Source organism: Myxine glutinosa, chromosome 6 (assembly GCF_964187855.1).
Source record: "Myxine glutinosa chromosome 6, kmMyxGlut1.1, whole genome shotgun sequence".
Taxonomy (NCBI): Eukaryota; Metazoa; Chordata; class Myxini; order Myxiniformes; family Myxinidae; genus Myxine; species Myxine glutinosa.
This window is the reverse complement of record NC_136266.1, coordinates 59688186-59702115: the sequence shown is the minus strand read 5'-3', so window position 1 is coordinate 59702115 and position 13930 is coordinate 59688186. Positions and strand designations below refer to the sequence as shown.

Below are 13930 nucleotides of genomic sequence, written 5' to 3'. Positions count from 1 at the left end.
CTTTTGTACTCACGACCCCCTTTGGTCTCTGTCCCTCACAATGTCTCTGGGCCCCTCCTGACCAAGATGATGGTCGGCTTCGCCGCACTCGGGCGGTTGAACGAACCCCGGGTGGACGTTTTTCCACCGGGCATGTATCGTACCGGGAACCCCGGCTGCAGCCCCCTCCTGGCCACGCGAAGCGGGTACTGTAAAGCAGGCAAAAGCCACACGCCGCTTGCAACGCGTGGTAGGCCCCAACGTGCGACCCGTACGCGTCTTTGTAGACGGTGCCGCGAACGGTGCCAGACGCTGGGTCGGTGCACGGCCCCACGGCAGCTTGACGTGTCCACCGGGTAGGTACCCGTCCCGGTAACTCCTCTCGCCAAACGGGCTTGGGAACGCCGCTTTTCCACACGGCTCAATATCGATCCCACCTCTCGTCGGAGCGGGGCGAGGAAGAAGAATCCTCGTCGCTTCCCTCGACCTCGTGTCTTTCTGCTTCCGTTTCCGGTCTCTTTTTCCAGAAGGGCTCCTGACCCTCCAACCACAACAACCCTTAATCGACTACACATTGATAAGCAAAGACCTGAATAGTAATTCACATACATTCCCATAAATATGTAACAATTGCGGTGTTTAGTCTTGGTGTCCAGATGTCCTGCTTTTTGGAGAATAATTTTCCCATTATTTGATATATAGATTTTTTAAATTACTGTTTAATTGTCCATTTTTTTTTTTCAATTATTTAATTCTTCAATTATTCATTTTTTAAAAAATTATTATGGTTCCCGGAGGAAGCCATTATTCTCAGTGTCTGTGGTGTCCTGCTTTTTTGGGGAAGGGGGTAGGGGGTATTTATTATTATTTTTTTAATTACAATTTTTTAATGAGTTTTTCAATCTTGGCAATGAAATCCGTTCACAAATTAAACATTAACAAGAACTTGTAAACTGTTACTTGGCATGGTGTGGAATGAAGGTTTTACAAGTTCTTGTGAATGTTTAATTTGTGAACGATCTCATTGCTAAGTTTGAAAACGTAATTTAAAAAATTTAAAAACTTTCAGATTAGAGCACCTTTTAAAACGTTTATAAAATCATAATCATTGTTGGTGTATTTAACACCAAACAATAATTGATTGTATCGATACATTATTTTAAATAGCGGCTTAATTTGGAATGATTACTTACCTGAGTTTATGTTCAGGTAGACAAATAATGCTTTCGACTTTAGAATTCCAGAATGTGTTTGATTTTTGATTTTTTGCTTCCTGGAGTCTTGGCTTGAAAAGTCACTGGAAGACCGGTATCTCGGGTGGAAAACTAACGGCTCTGCATTGTGCAGGTCCTGTTCATATGCACTGCAAATGTCACTGACACGATTCCAGAAGCCCTTCGTGACCGCATGGAGATGATTCAAGTGTCTGGTTACGTAGCCGAGGAGAAACTTGCTATTGCTCAGGTACCGTAATCATTGATTTACAGTTGTTATACATTGGAGGGGGAGGTCAACCACTGTGCGGTTACGTCAAAGGGCAATTGCAAACTAAACAGGAGCAATAAATATGACATTGGATGATTATGGACCTTAAGCACATCATTCAATGATGATTTGTTGCCATAAATTACCGAAGGATGACGACTCATCTGAAAGAGGTCAACCCAAGCCTGTATTCAATCATGTCTTGCACATGTCTTTTAGACTCAAGGCTGCAACGACGAGCAATCCCTGGTGTTGGGCTAGCGGCTAGGGTGCCGGCTTAGGATTCCCTAGGATCCTGGGTTCGAATCTCGGTCGATCGCCGAATTAATGCCAGGGGGGTTGACTCAGCCCGTCATCCTTCCGAGGTCGGCTAATTGAGTACCAGTTCACTGGTAATTCCCTGTTTGTCGTTGAAGGCGGCAAAAAGGGTTGGCGTCAGGAAGGGCATCCGGCCGTAAAACATTGCTTCAAAAAGGGGACCAAAAAACAACAACTACCACGGTCCCCGAAAAGGCCAACCCCCGCTTTGCGGGGAAAAATGGCCTCTAAACGGTGGGTTTTGGTTATCTCGATCTCAAAGAGATGAACTTATAAAATGGGTCGTGGTGGCCGGATGTCCATCCGTCCAGTCGGCTGTTAACTTTTTTGCTATTTTTACTACTCCTCCCATATCACCTGGCTGATTGTTCTGAAACTTGACACATTAATACAAGACAGTAGCCCACATAATCGCTTGGGCTTCGATTTTTCGATTTTGGACCATGGGAGTTCCTCTGGGGAGTTACCCCCTGAAACCTCGGATCCCAACTCGTCCCTTATTTACCAACCAATTGCTATGAAACCCGATGCAGCCCTTCTACTCGATGGTCCGCAGGATCGCTCGGTCTTCGATTTTTCGATTTTGGATCGGAGGGGCTTCCAGAGGATCAGAGGTCTCCCGGGATTTGGGGTGGGGGGGCGGGGAGGGGAGGAGAGAGGGGGATTGAAGAGGAAGGGGAGAGTTGTGGAAGGGAAGGGGCAGCAGTGAATCACGATGAATCAGCAGAGATGGCAGGGAAACAATCCCCACATGCACGGATTAGCACATTAATATTAATTAATACAATAATAAATAATATGCACAATAAATGACACAAAAAAAATCTATATCCAGAAAACCTTTTTTTTTCTCACTTCCACACCGACTACTTCTACTTTTTATTACTTATTGCTTTTTCTCTCAACCTTTCCTTACCCTTGGTAGCAATACCTAATTCCCCAGGCACGGGTGGCAGCCGGCCTGAGTGAGGAGCAAGCCTACATCTCTTCAGAGTCCTTGTCTCTACTCATAAAGCAATACTGCCGGGAGAGTGGTGTGCGTGGCCTTCAGAAGCACATCGAAAAGGTCATTATATAATTAAGCATCACCTTCAAATATGAGTTTACAGCTGAGGGAGTGCGTGGCATGGCTGCACCATTGATGCAAGGCCCCCTGTATGTTAGAGCACGACTTTGTAATTTGGCGATGGTGCTGACGTTAGCACCCAACTCTTCATGAAGGACTCCATGGGGTCTTTAACATCCACCAACTAATGGTGATAGACAGGACACCCAGTTTAACGTCCATCCGAGGGACGGCACACCAATTGATGTCTGGCCCTGCCTATGAGACACCAGGTTGACAGTTTGTAGCTTGGCTGAGATTTGAACCCAGGCTAGATGGCTTGGAGGTGAGTGTACATACCTCTTGGCCATTTGCCAGCTTTGTGTCTTTTATTAAGTACAGGCAATTATCACCATCTCCATAACCAAATTCCTTCCCTCACCTACATGGAACACTATCGGTGGCACAATGATTTTCCCAGAAATTAAGCAACCAGCATTGAGGTGCTGTGAATGAATGAATGAAAACCTTGACATATTAAAACTAACAAAAATGATTGCCATATCAATTGGTTGGACATTGACTCCACAAACTTTAGAAAATGTCTTTATCGTTTTTTCCTTATTTATGGTGGAATGAAATATGGCTTTGGGATCCATTGTTAATTTAGAAACAATTCCTGCAGATATACTGGAAGGGTGCCTACCATTTGGTAGAGGGCTCCATCAGCAAGGTGTCCGTGGAGCCAGAAAATCTGCACGAGTACGTTGGAAAACCTCTGTTCACAGAGGACCGCATGTACTTGCAGACACCTCCAGGCGTGGCCATGGGGCTTGCATGGACTGCCATGGGTAGGTTACTGAAGCTTCTCTCATGTTCTGTTGTTCTTCCTACTCTTTTTGATCTTTCAAACTAATAAGGTACAGTCGTGGCTGAAAATATTGGCACCCTTGCACATTTTCCAGATAATTCACCGTTTCTTCCAGAAAATTGTTGAAATTAAAAAATATTTTGGTATCCACATATATATTTCTTTAGTTTTCAGTGGAGCAAAACAAAAAAAAACTGAAAAAATTACTAAATCTTATTCCACACACAAATCCTAAAATGGCCCGGACAATATTATTGGCTCATTTTAGAAGTTGTTAAAAAAATTGGATTTCAAGCACGTGATTCTCCTTTACTTTGGAATTGAACTCACCTGTGATGAGTTGCAGGTGCCTGCAATATTTAAAAAATCACTCATTCAACCAGTTTGAATAGAGAAAAGGAGTCATTCTGCTGTTTGTGTTTTGGGACTGTGTGTACCGCAATGAGCATGGAGAAAAAGAAAACCAGAGAATTGTCTGAGAGGGTCAGACACAAGATTGTAGCCAAGCATGGACAATCTCAAGGCTACAAGCCCATCTCCAGAGACCTTGATGTTCCTGTGTCCACCGTACACAATGGTGTCAGGAAGTTTAAGGCCCATGGCACTGTAGCCGACCTCCCTGGACGTGGCCGCAAGAGAAAACTTGATCGTAGATTGCAGCAAAGGATTGTTCGAATGGTAGAGAAAGCACCTTGATCAACTGCCAAACCGATTCAAGCTGACCTGTAGACACAAGGTACAACAGTTTCAACTATCACCATCTGTCACCACCTCAATGAAAGGAGACCGAGGAGGACCCCACTGCTGCTGAGAGAGAGAGAGACATAAGAAAGCCCGACTGGAGTTCGCCAAAACACACCTGAACAAGCCAAAATCCTTCTCAGAGAATGTCCTGTGGACAGATGAGACCAAATTAGAGCTTTTTGGTAAAGCACATCATCTCTATGTTTACAGAAAACAAAATGAAGCCTTCAAAGAAAAGAACACCTTCCCTACAGTCAAAGATTGAGCAGGTTCAGTGATGTTTTGGAGTTGCTGTGCCTCTGGCACTGGGTGCCTTGAATGTGTACATGAAATCATGAAATCAGGACATTACCAAGGCATTTTGGAGCACAATGTGCATCCCAGTGTCAGAAAGCTGGGTCTCCATCAAAGGTCATGGGTCTTGCAGCAGGACAATGACCCCAAACACACAAACACTCAAAAAGCACCCATGAATGGTTCAATACAAAACGTTGGACTGTTCTGAAGTGGCCAGCAATGAGTCCAGATCTAAATCCCATTGAACACCTGTGGGGAGATTTGAAAACAGCAGTTGGAAGAAGGCATCCATCAAATCTGGGAGAACTGGAGCAGTTTGCACAAGAAGAGTGGGCCAAACTGCCAGTAGAGAGGTGTAGGAAGCTCATTCATGGCTATAGGGAGCACTTGACTGCATTTATTTTGTCCAAAGGCTACCAAATTTGTGCTACCAAATAATAAGTCTCGGGTGTCAATAATTTTGTCAATGCCATTTCTATTTATTATCTGATTTAAAAGGATATATTAAGTTCTGAATCAAAAACAAAAATCAAATATTAACAGTGAAATAATGACTTGTGGAGACCAAATACTTTTGTCAATTTAAAATTATGTTCCAACCCCACCTCTTCATCCTTCTTTATTACCCTTGCCAGAGGAGAGGGTATTGCATTTGAGTCCGTTTGTTTGTTTGTCTGTCTGTCCACACAGAATAAGTATGATTTTCTCTGCAACTGTTGGGCCGATTGACAGGAAATTTTCACCATAGGTGCCCCTCCACCTGTATAATTTTTTTTTTAATGATAACTATGACATCGTAGGTCACGTGGTATTCTACAGGGCAATTCAGGGCATCTTGGAATGAATGAATATGAATGAATGAATGATCGTTTTAAGGCCATTTTCCCCGCTAGAGCAGTGGGGCGGTGGAGTTATGGGGGTGGAGCTAGAGCGGTGGGGTTAGCCTTGCGGGCCCCATGACGATCATGGTTCCCTGTTTGAGGCATCTTGGATAAAAAGCTTTACACCTCTACAACTCCAAAAGCGCTGCCCATAAAAAAATTGAGACATGGCTTATTGTAAAGAACTCTCCATGGGGAATAATATATGTTGATGATGATGTCATAGGTGCCTCCATTATGACGTCATAATTCGACAATTACAAAAACTTCATCCGATAAAGATGAAATTTATTGATCGTCATCTAGGGATAAAGTGGTGGAGAAAAAATAATTGATGACGTCATCAGTCACGTGGTTCGGCCGCCATATTTATTTTAACCCAAAAGCCTTAAAAACTACTGAAAACGCGTCCTAGCGAGGATCTGCAATCTCCGATTGCTCTTTCTTCTTCATAATGTTTTTTCCTTTTTACCTCCGCCACCAAAAGTGGATGGAGATTATGCTTTCACCCCTGTTTGTTTGTTTCTTACTTGCAAAATCAAAGATTTTTCAAGTATATTGGTTGGTCTTGTGCGTTATTATGTCTGTCTGTCTGTCTGTCAATCACCTACAGGTCACAATTTTAAACTGATCTTCACAAAACCTCACCAGGTGGTAGAGTTGGTCAAAAGGAAGAAGCCTATTGATTTTGAGGTCAAAGGTCATCTTGAGGTCAAATTTCTGAAATTGCCATTTTTCATCTGATTGACTTGAAAATTGAACAGCATTTGCAATATTGAGTCATTTAATTGGGAAACCAACTATTTTTGAGGTCAAAGCTCAACTCAAGGTCAAACTTCCAAAATCATCAATTTTCATCCGATTGACTTGAAAATTAAACATCAATTGCATAGTGCCTCGTTGAATTAGGAAACTACTTTTAAGGTCAAAGGTCAACTCGAGTTCAAACTTATAAAATCAACAATTTCGTCTGAAAAATCATCACTTTTCATCCTATTAACTTGTAAAATTAAAAAGCAATTGCATAGTGCATCATTGAATTGGGAAACCATTTTTTAGGTCAAAAAGTCAACTCAAAGTCAAACTTCTACTATCTATTTTCATCTGAAAATCATCAATTTTAATTCAATTGACCTGAGCTTTGATTTAGATTGTCAATTTTGATCTTCATGAAATGGACAATTTGTATCCATGGCAATTTTTTTATTTTGGGGAGAGGTGGATTTTGCAAATATCGTGCTCTGCATGATGTCGTCTTGTTTGTAACTTGCAAAATCAAAGATTTTTCAAATATATTGGTTGGTCTTGTGCATTATTGTCTGTCTGTCTGTCTGTCTGTCTGTTTGTTTGTATGTCAGTCGCCTACTGGTGTCAATTTTTAACTGATCTTCACAAAACTTCACCAAGTTGTAGAGGTCGTCAATTGAGAAGCCTATTGATTTTGAGGTCAAAGGTCATCTGGAGGTCAAATTTCTAAAATCGCCATTTTTAATCCGATTGACTTGAAAATTGAACAGCATTTGTTTATCGAGTCACTAAATTGGGAACCCAACTATTTTTGAGATCAAAAGGTCAACTCGAGGTCAAACTTCCAAAATCATCAATTTTCATCCTGTTGACCCGAGCTTTGATCAAGATCATCAATTTTGATGTTGATGAAATGGACAGTTTGCTGGATCAAATGCAACCTTTTTTTCTGGGGGGGGGGGGGGGGGGGGGCGAAGTGTATTTTGCAAGTATCGTGCTCTGCATGATGTCTTATTGTATGTCTGTCTGTGAGCAAGATATCTCAAGTTATGGGTGGATTCGGATGAAACTTGATTGAAATAATTGGGTGTGCAAAAAGGATTAATTGATGAGATTTTGGTGAAGATCCCGATACGATAACTTCAGTGGTTCTTCACAATTGAGAGACGGGGCCAAAAACTATATATATTAGTCAATATCTCAAAAAGTTGTGGGCGGTTTATGACAAAACTAGGTGGATGAGTTAGGTAGGTGACCAGAAAAAGCTGATTCGATTTTGGTTGTCAGGATAGAAACCTGGCCTTTCAGTAAGACACAAAATGTAAACTGTTCAGCCAGGCGGAGATATGTGCTCGACCGCATGCTGTTCTACTTTTCGCTTCTGTTTCTATAATTTATGTGACCTGACATAAGTTTTTGCCTCCTGTATCTCCCCCTCTCCCGATTATTTTGTCAGTTCACCCACTTTCACTTCACACAATACTCTCACCAACTCCACCCCCTGCCCTCCTGAACCACTCCTGAATCTTTCCATTTATTTATTTATTTTAGCTATGTGCCCAAACTACATTCACCATCCTCCTTTCTGCATAATTTATATTCTTCATCCATATCCCCTCCCTCACAGGAGGTTCCACGCTGTTTGTGGAGGTGGCACTACGGCGTCAGTTGAACCCAAAGACTGAGGATGAAGGCTCCATTGAGGTGACTGGACATCTTGGTGATGTGATGAAGGAGAGCATTAAAATTGCCCTCACCTTTGCACGGTCCTTCCTGCTCCAAAAAGATCCAAAGGCTGCGGTGTTGCTCACTTCCGGGCACCTTCACCTACACGTTCCAGAAGTGAGCAGAGAGTATTGACAAGTATTGATGAAGTTGAGAAATTGGCAGCTTGAGTGTCTTATTTTCCCTCTATCTTTTTATGCCTCACTTATCCATCTCTATTTTCTTTCTGTGTACTCAATTGCACTCCCTTTATTGCACTCTAACTCAAATTTCACTCATCCATTTTCCTCTTGTTTTATTTCCCTTCCATTTTCCTCTTTCTTCTCAATAGGGTGCAACGCCTAAAGACGGACCAAGTGCTGGCTGTACTATCGTGACAGCGTTATTGTCATTGGCTATGGGTCGTGCTATACGAGCAGACCTGGCTATGACAGGGGAACTCTCACTTACTGGCAAAGTGCTTCCTGTCGGTGGCATTAAAGAGAAAACGATTGCGGTGAGTGGCCTACAGTAGAGGGCACTGGTACTCGGTATGGGATTTAGACTAATGTTGTGCTTTATTTAGAATTTCCAAAACATTAACATGCATTTCAGGGTTAAAAATTGATCATTGTTGTCGACGACTCACTTGAATGGTAGAACATTAAAGGATACTTGTGTTGCTTATTGTCATCAGCCTTTTGTAATAAGTTGGGATTGAAGGTCCATGAAGTATTTATTGTCGAACCAAGGCTTTCATGGACTGGCTAGCCAGGGTCAATGTTCGACCGGAGCTAGTTAATGCTGGGATTTGGAATTTAGTCAGGATGCTAGCATACTCGCTTATAAACACTATGGGATCTTTGATGTACATCGGTGAGAGATGGCGTTAGATCTTTAACATACACTGGCAACCAATGCTGGTAAACGGGCTCCCATCTTAACATTAACATCACACGGATTGTGCACGACTTGATGCCTTTGAAACACCAGGGTGACAGTTTTATACTGGACTAAAATAAACTGGAAGTTGGTTGAGGTGTGATAAACGCTGTGGAAAGCAAGGGGAAAATGACATTTTGGGCGTTAATTCTTCAGGCCGTCTTTTGCTAGGATGAAGGATTAATGCCCAAAACCTCAGCTTGCTTCCCATTGTGGTATGCATACCTTCATAAACCTCCTGCTGATTTCATCCATTGTTCTATGTCTGTCGACGCAGATCGACACTAGCTCGCCTTCACCGGCAAGACTAGTTCTTCATTCTACTGACAGTTTTATATTTGGGTCAGGAATTGAACCCAGACGCGATAGCTCTGTCGGAGGCGAGTGCGTTGATTATAAGCTAACCTATTTTTCTTGTGCAGATGTTTTGTTAATATTTAAGTCACTGGTTTCTTTTATCATCTTTTATCATGTGTTTTGTGCATGTATTTATTTATCACTATAACTTTAAAATGTAATGAAACTGCCTGCGTGGCTGCGTGCATCTGAAGCCTTCTGGTCAAATCCCATTGGTTGGACAGCTGGCCTGACTCCGCCCACAATTGTAAGCAGGAAAATCATAATTCTGCCATTTTGGTGCGATGGTTAGCCTAAAGACATCTCTGGAAATCATAAGATAACATAACAATAACTTTCCCGTTCATGGTAAAACAACCAAAACAACTGTTAAAGGGATCATCAAATATTTAAAGATTGAAGATGTTAAGCATCACGACCCTTGTGAAGGTGATGGACTTCAGGACTAAAGCGTCAGCCTACGGGCCAGTGCTATCTATCTGAGCTATATAACCATGATGTATTATATACGTATGCACATAGGCAGTGACCACGATTTTGCTTCATGTACGTAACCCAGGTTGTTTCATACTTTTGGGAGCGATTGAGGCAGTGCTCTGTTGCCAATACATCGCCCAAATAAAGGGAGGAGCAATTTGGATAATAAATGAGGGTTTTAGCTCGACAGAGCTTGCTACACTTGTCCGTCAGGCAGCTCTCATTGTGTGGGATGAAGCACCTATGACATATCGCCATATGCTTGAGGCAGTGGGCCAGATGTTGTGTGATCTAATGCAGGAGGATTTGCCATTCAGAGGCAGGGTTGTTTTACTTGGTAGTGATTTCCTTATACTTGGTAGTGCCAGGTACTTGGTAGGTTTTTGCTTGGCAGTGCCAGTAGTCAAACGTGGTTCACAGGTACAAATAACAGATGCACGCATTAAACGCTTTGCTCTGTGGCAGTACTTCCACATTTATGAGCTACGCGAAAATATGCGAGTACGGCATGGCAACATCGTCAAGCATGGTGAGAAATATGCCAAATGCCTTGTACAACTGGGTCATGGTGAATGAATAAAGCTTCCAAGAAACACTGCAATGGGTCGATTGTAATAATCACATCTCTAATGGTATGTGCATGAAGAGATAAAATAACTTTGCAAGCAACGTCATTTATTTTATTTCCCTTTTCTGTGCATAATCTCCCAGGGGTTTTTGGTGATTTATAGATCGGTATATAACCTTTACTTTGCATCGTAATGTGGGGATTTTGAGATTTGATACGAAGGTGGAAATGAAACTATCCGTTCTTCCCACAGGCACGGAGAGCAGGTGTGATAATCATTATTCTTCCATCTGATAACAGAAAGGACTTTGCAGACTTGGCAACATACATCACAGAGGGTCTCGAGGTCCATTTTGTAGAAAAATACAATGACATTTTTGACATTGCCTTCCATGAACCATCTTCCTCTCTTGCTGAATCTATGACATGAGCCATCTTCTTGCTAACCGGAGCAGTTTCTACTTTATGTGGAGAGAAGAAGGAAGTGCATTTATTTTGTCTGCTCCCTTGCAATCAGCAGGCATCTGCAGACGATCTCCACAGATGTGCAATGAAATGTGTCCGAGGGATGTATTATTGTTAAAACAATTGAAATCAGCAACAACTTTGCTTTGATAATGCTTTTGAAGCACAATTGAGTTGTAACATTCCTTTTATGTTGCTATGATGTTGGACAACATTAATGTACGAGATATCCTGGTAGAGGTTGACAGGTGCAACAGATAAGATCTTTGAGGAGCAAGTTGGCACCAGAACATTGTTCAGCAAGATGGTGTGCGTAGCTGCTTGTCCTCTTTTAGGTGTTTCCGGCTGACAGTATGACCACATTTTGATGTCAGGTAGTGAATAACCACAAACTCATTCCCAGGTTACCAGTAATCGGGGGCCTGGATGCATTAATATGACGTTTAAAGCAGAGGTTTTGGACTTTATCACCTATAAATGAACCAAATGAGTTTGCTTACCAGCTTGACACCAAGCCTCAGTGTGCCCACTTAAACTTGTGGGTGAGTGTACACATGAAGAATCCTTCAAACTTGCTATTGAAAACAAAATGCATCCTTTTTGCAATCCAAGCTGTCATTTTCGATTTGATACATTTTGTGCCATATGATATTCATTCAAACCTGTAGCTCTCATGAGCTAAGAGAAGTAAAAAACAAAAATACAAATCAAAATGTCCTGTTATCTTGTCTCTATTTTAAAATTTCTTTACTTTGATATTATGATCATGGGTTGGATTGGATTTGCATTTGTGATTATAATCTTATCAACCCTCCTCCCACCCCCCAAAGACTGAAACATTTTCATCGGCTTGGATTTTATCATCATTTTGTGTTGGAACTTATCCACATAGGTTTCAACATTTTGGGGCAAGAACAGAAAATATAAACCCATATTATTTTGTTTTGTTGGTTATATCTGAGGAGGTAGGTGTTGGTGTGTGGAGGCGTTTTAAACAAGCGGGGATGTAGGTGGGCAAAGGTGGAGAGCGGCTGCAGAAAGGTAGTAAAGAAGAGGCCCTGGAGATTATATTTCATATCCAACCAATATATTATATTAGTTGGTTATGAAATGATGATATGTAAATACAGCTTTACGCACACAGCATTGTCGTCGCGGAATTGGAAAGGGATCACAATTCATGAACAGAACAATAGACGGTCACCTGTGGTTGCAAAAATGGTTTGCAGCAAGGTTTCACATTTGGAAACTTGTGGGAGTCATTTTTTGGGCAATAGGAGTGCTTTCAGAAAGTTGGATGAGACCCAAGTAGGAGGGTTGGTGTCTTTCTTGGAATTGACTTAAGAAGATAAAGCTTTTGGGCCGGATAAACATCCAAGAGTACTGGAGATGTCAAAGCAGATGGACATGATGTTAACATGTATAATATAACATCATGTTTATCTGTTCAGCCGACACGAGTCCGTGTCGTTAATGTGTTACAGGCCTACCTTTGCTTGTACAAAGTAATCACCATTCTTCACAAGAACATCACCGATCCATGCAGACTTCAACTAGTTGTAGGCATCAAAACTTTCCATGCCTTCACATCTTCCAGGGTGTAAATACTTTTTGTAATCCATGAAATCCGGATATAAAATGGTTGGAAAGTTTCTCACTTCTGGTTCTTGTTGTATTCGGAAATTCGTCTGAGTCTGTGCAGAGCCCTTTATACACAGAATTTGGCCAACTCGGTTTCAGTTTTTAGCGATCACGTGACAACACGCGCCATGTTAAAGCCCTACGCGCGAGCTACAAAATCTAACTAAACAGGTCTACGGACTACTGCCGTACATTATTCGTGATCGCTTGTAAATGTGAAATTAAAAAATTAGAAGGGAGAGGGGGAACATGATAACTAGGCAATGTTTAATATCAGGATTATTTTTAACTGCTTGTGTAAGTTGTAAACTTTATTTAAGTGTGTCATTGATACAGCCATTATTATTTATTTATTTTTGCTTATCAGAAGGAAAACATGCTTATCATAACCTACATTTGAATTGATTTGTAAGGTAATGAAAAGCTTCAGCCATTCATTGCCGATTTTCCACACTTCTGACCAGATCTTATAATGTGCAATGAGAAGTGTATGTTCAATTGCCAAAGATTATTTGCCCAACATTGTGCAATTAAAGTGTCAAGTTAACCTGAACATACATTTGTAAGCTTCCTTGTAACACAATCAATAATCAGTATCACTTCGAAGATGGAAGAGGAGAGGCAAGAGAGTGAGAAAGAGTGAAGATTAAATTGGGAGAGAGGGGAAAGGAGGCAGTGGAGGAGGAAAGGTGTCGAAATAGGGAAGAAAGAAGCATATTAAGGACAGAAGAGTGTAAGGAAATAGAAAGAAAGAGATTTTGAGAAGTAAAAATGAGAGGAAAAGGGAAATGCATTTAAGGAAAAAGAGTACAAAGAGAGCAAGTACATGGATGAGGTAGAGACCTAATCATGTATAAGTATGTTACGGAACCGGGGGTCGGCGCTCCCCTTACCAAGGAGGGGTAATCCCCTTGTCTTTTACACTGGCTGATCCTCCGTTCCTGGAAATCACATGCTCCTTTGCGGGGTGAGATTGGTCAAGGGGTTCCCAGATACCTTCGCCAATCTCTCCGCAAAGCAGGGATATAATTCCCTGCTCGGACCCGGACAAGATGGAGTTTGCCGAGCGGTTAGCAGTCCGAAATCCGAGCCGTTAACAAGACTAACCCCGATTACAACGGTCGGCCACATCGTGCCACGTATATCAATGGAGAAATCACTAAAGTGACCGGATGAGAGGAAACCCAAAGAATAAGAAGGAAGAACACAGGTTTATTAATTATGTACAAAACCAAAACCAAGGAAGAAACGAAAGGGGAAGTACAGTGAAGAAGAAGAAGCAGATACACAGGGCAAACCTTATACACTCTTAAATTATCACTCCCAGGACAGAACAAACACACTTACACGAAAGGATGGAATGGCAGGGCTGGTGGGAAGGAAGAGAAGGGTCCGGGCAGGTGGTAGGT

At 41.9% G+C, this 13930-nt stretch overlaps 1 protein-coding gene across 1 annotated transcript in view; it reads left to right on the top strand.

The window, feature by feature from the left end:
* Positions 1-13074, top strand: part of LONP1 (lon peptidase 1, mitochondrial) — a 32606-nt gene extending 19532 nt beyond the window's left edge. The window contains exons 13-18 of the mRNA XM_068120123.2: positions 1327-1443; positions 2708-2848; positions 3513-3678; positions 7995-8209; positions 8424-8588; positions 10669-13074. Of these exons, the coding sequence (XP_067976224.2) occupies positions 1327-1443; positions 2708-2848; positions 3513-3678; positions 7995-8209; positions 8424-8588; positions 10669-10845 (981 nt within the window). The 3' untranslated portion in view covers positions 10846-13074. The remainder of the gene's footprint in view (positions 1-1326; positions 1444-2707; positions 2849-3512; positions 3679-7994; positions 8210-8423; positions 8589-10668) is intronic.
* The last annotated feature ends 856 nt before the right edge of the window (positions 13075-13930 follow it).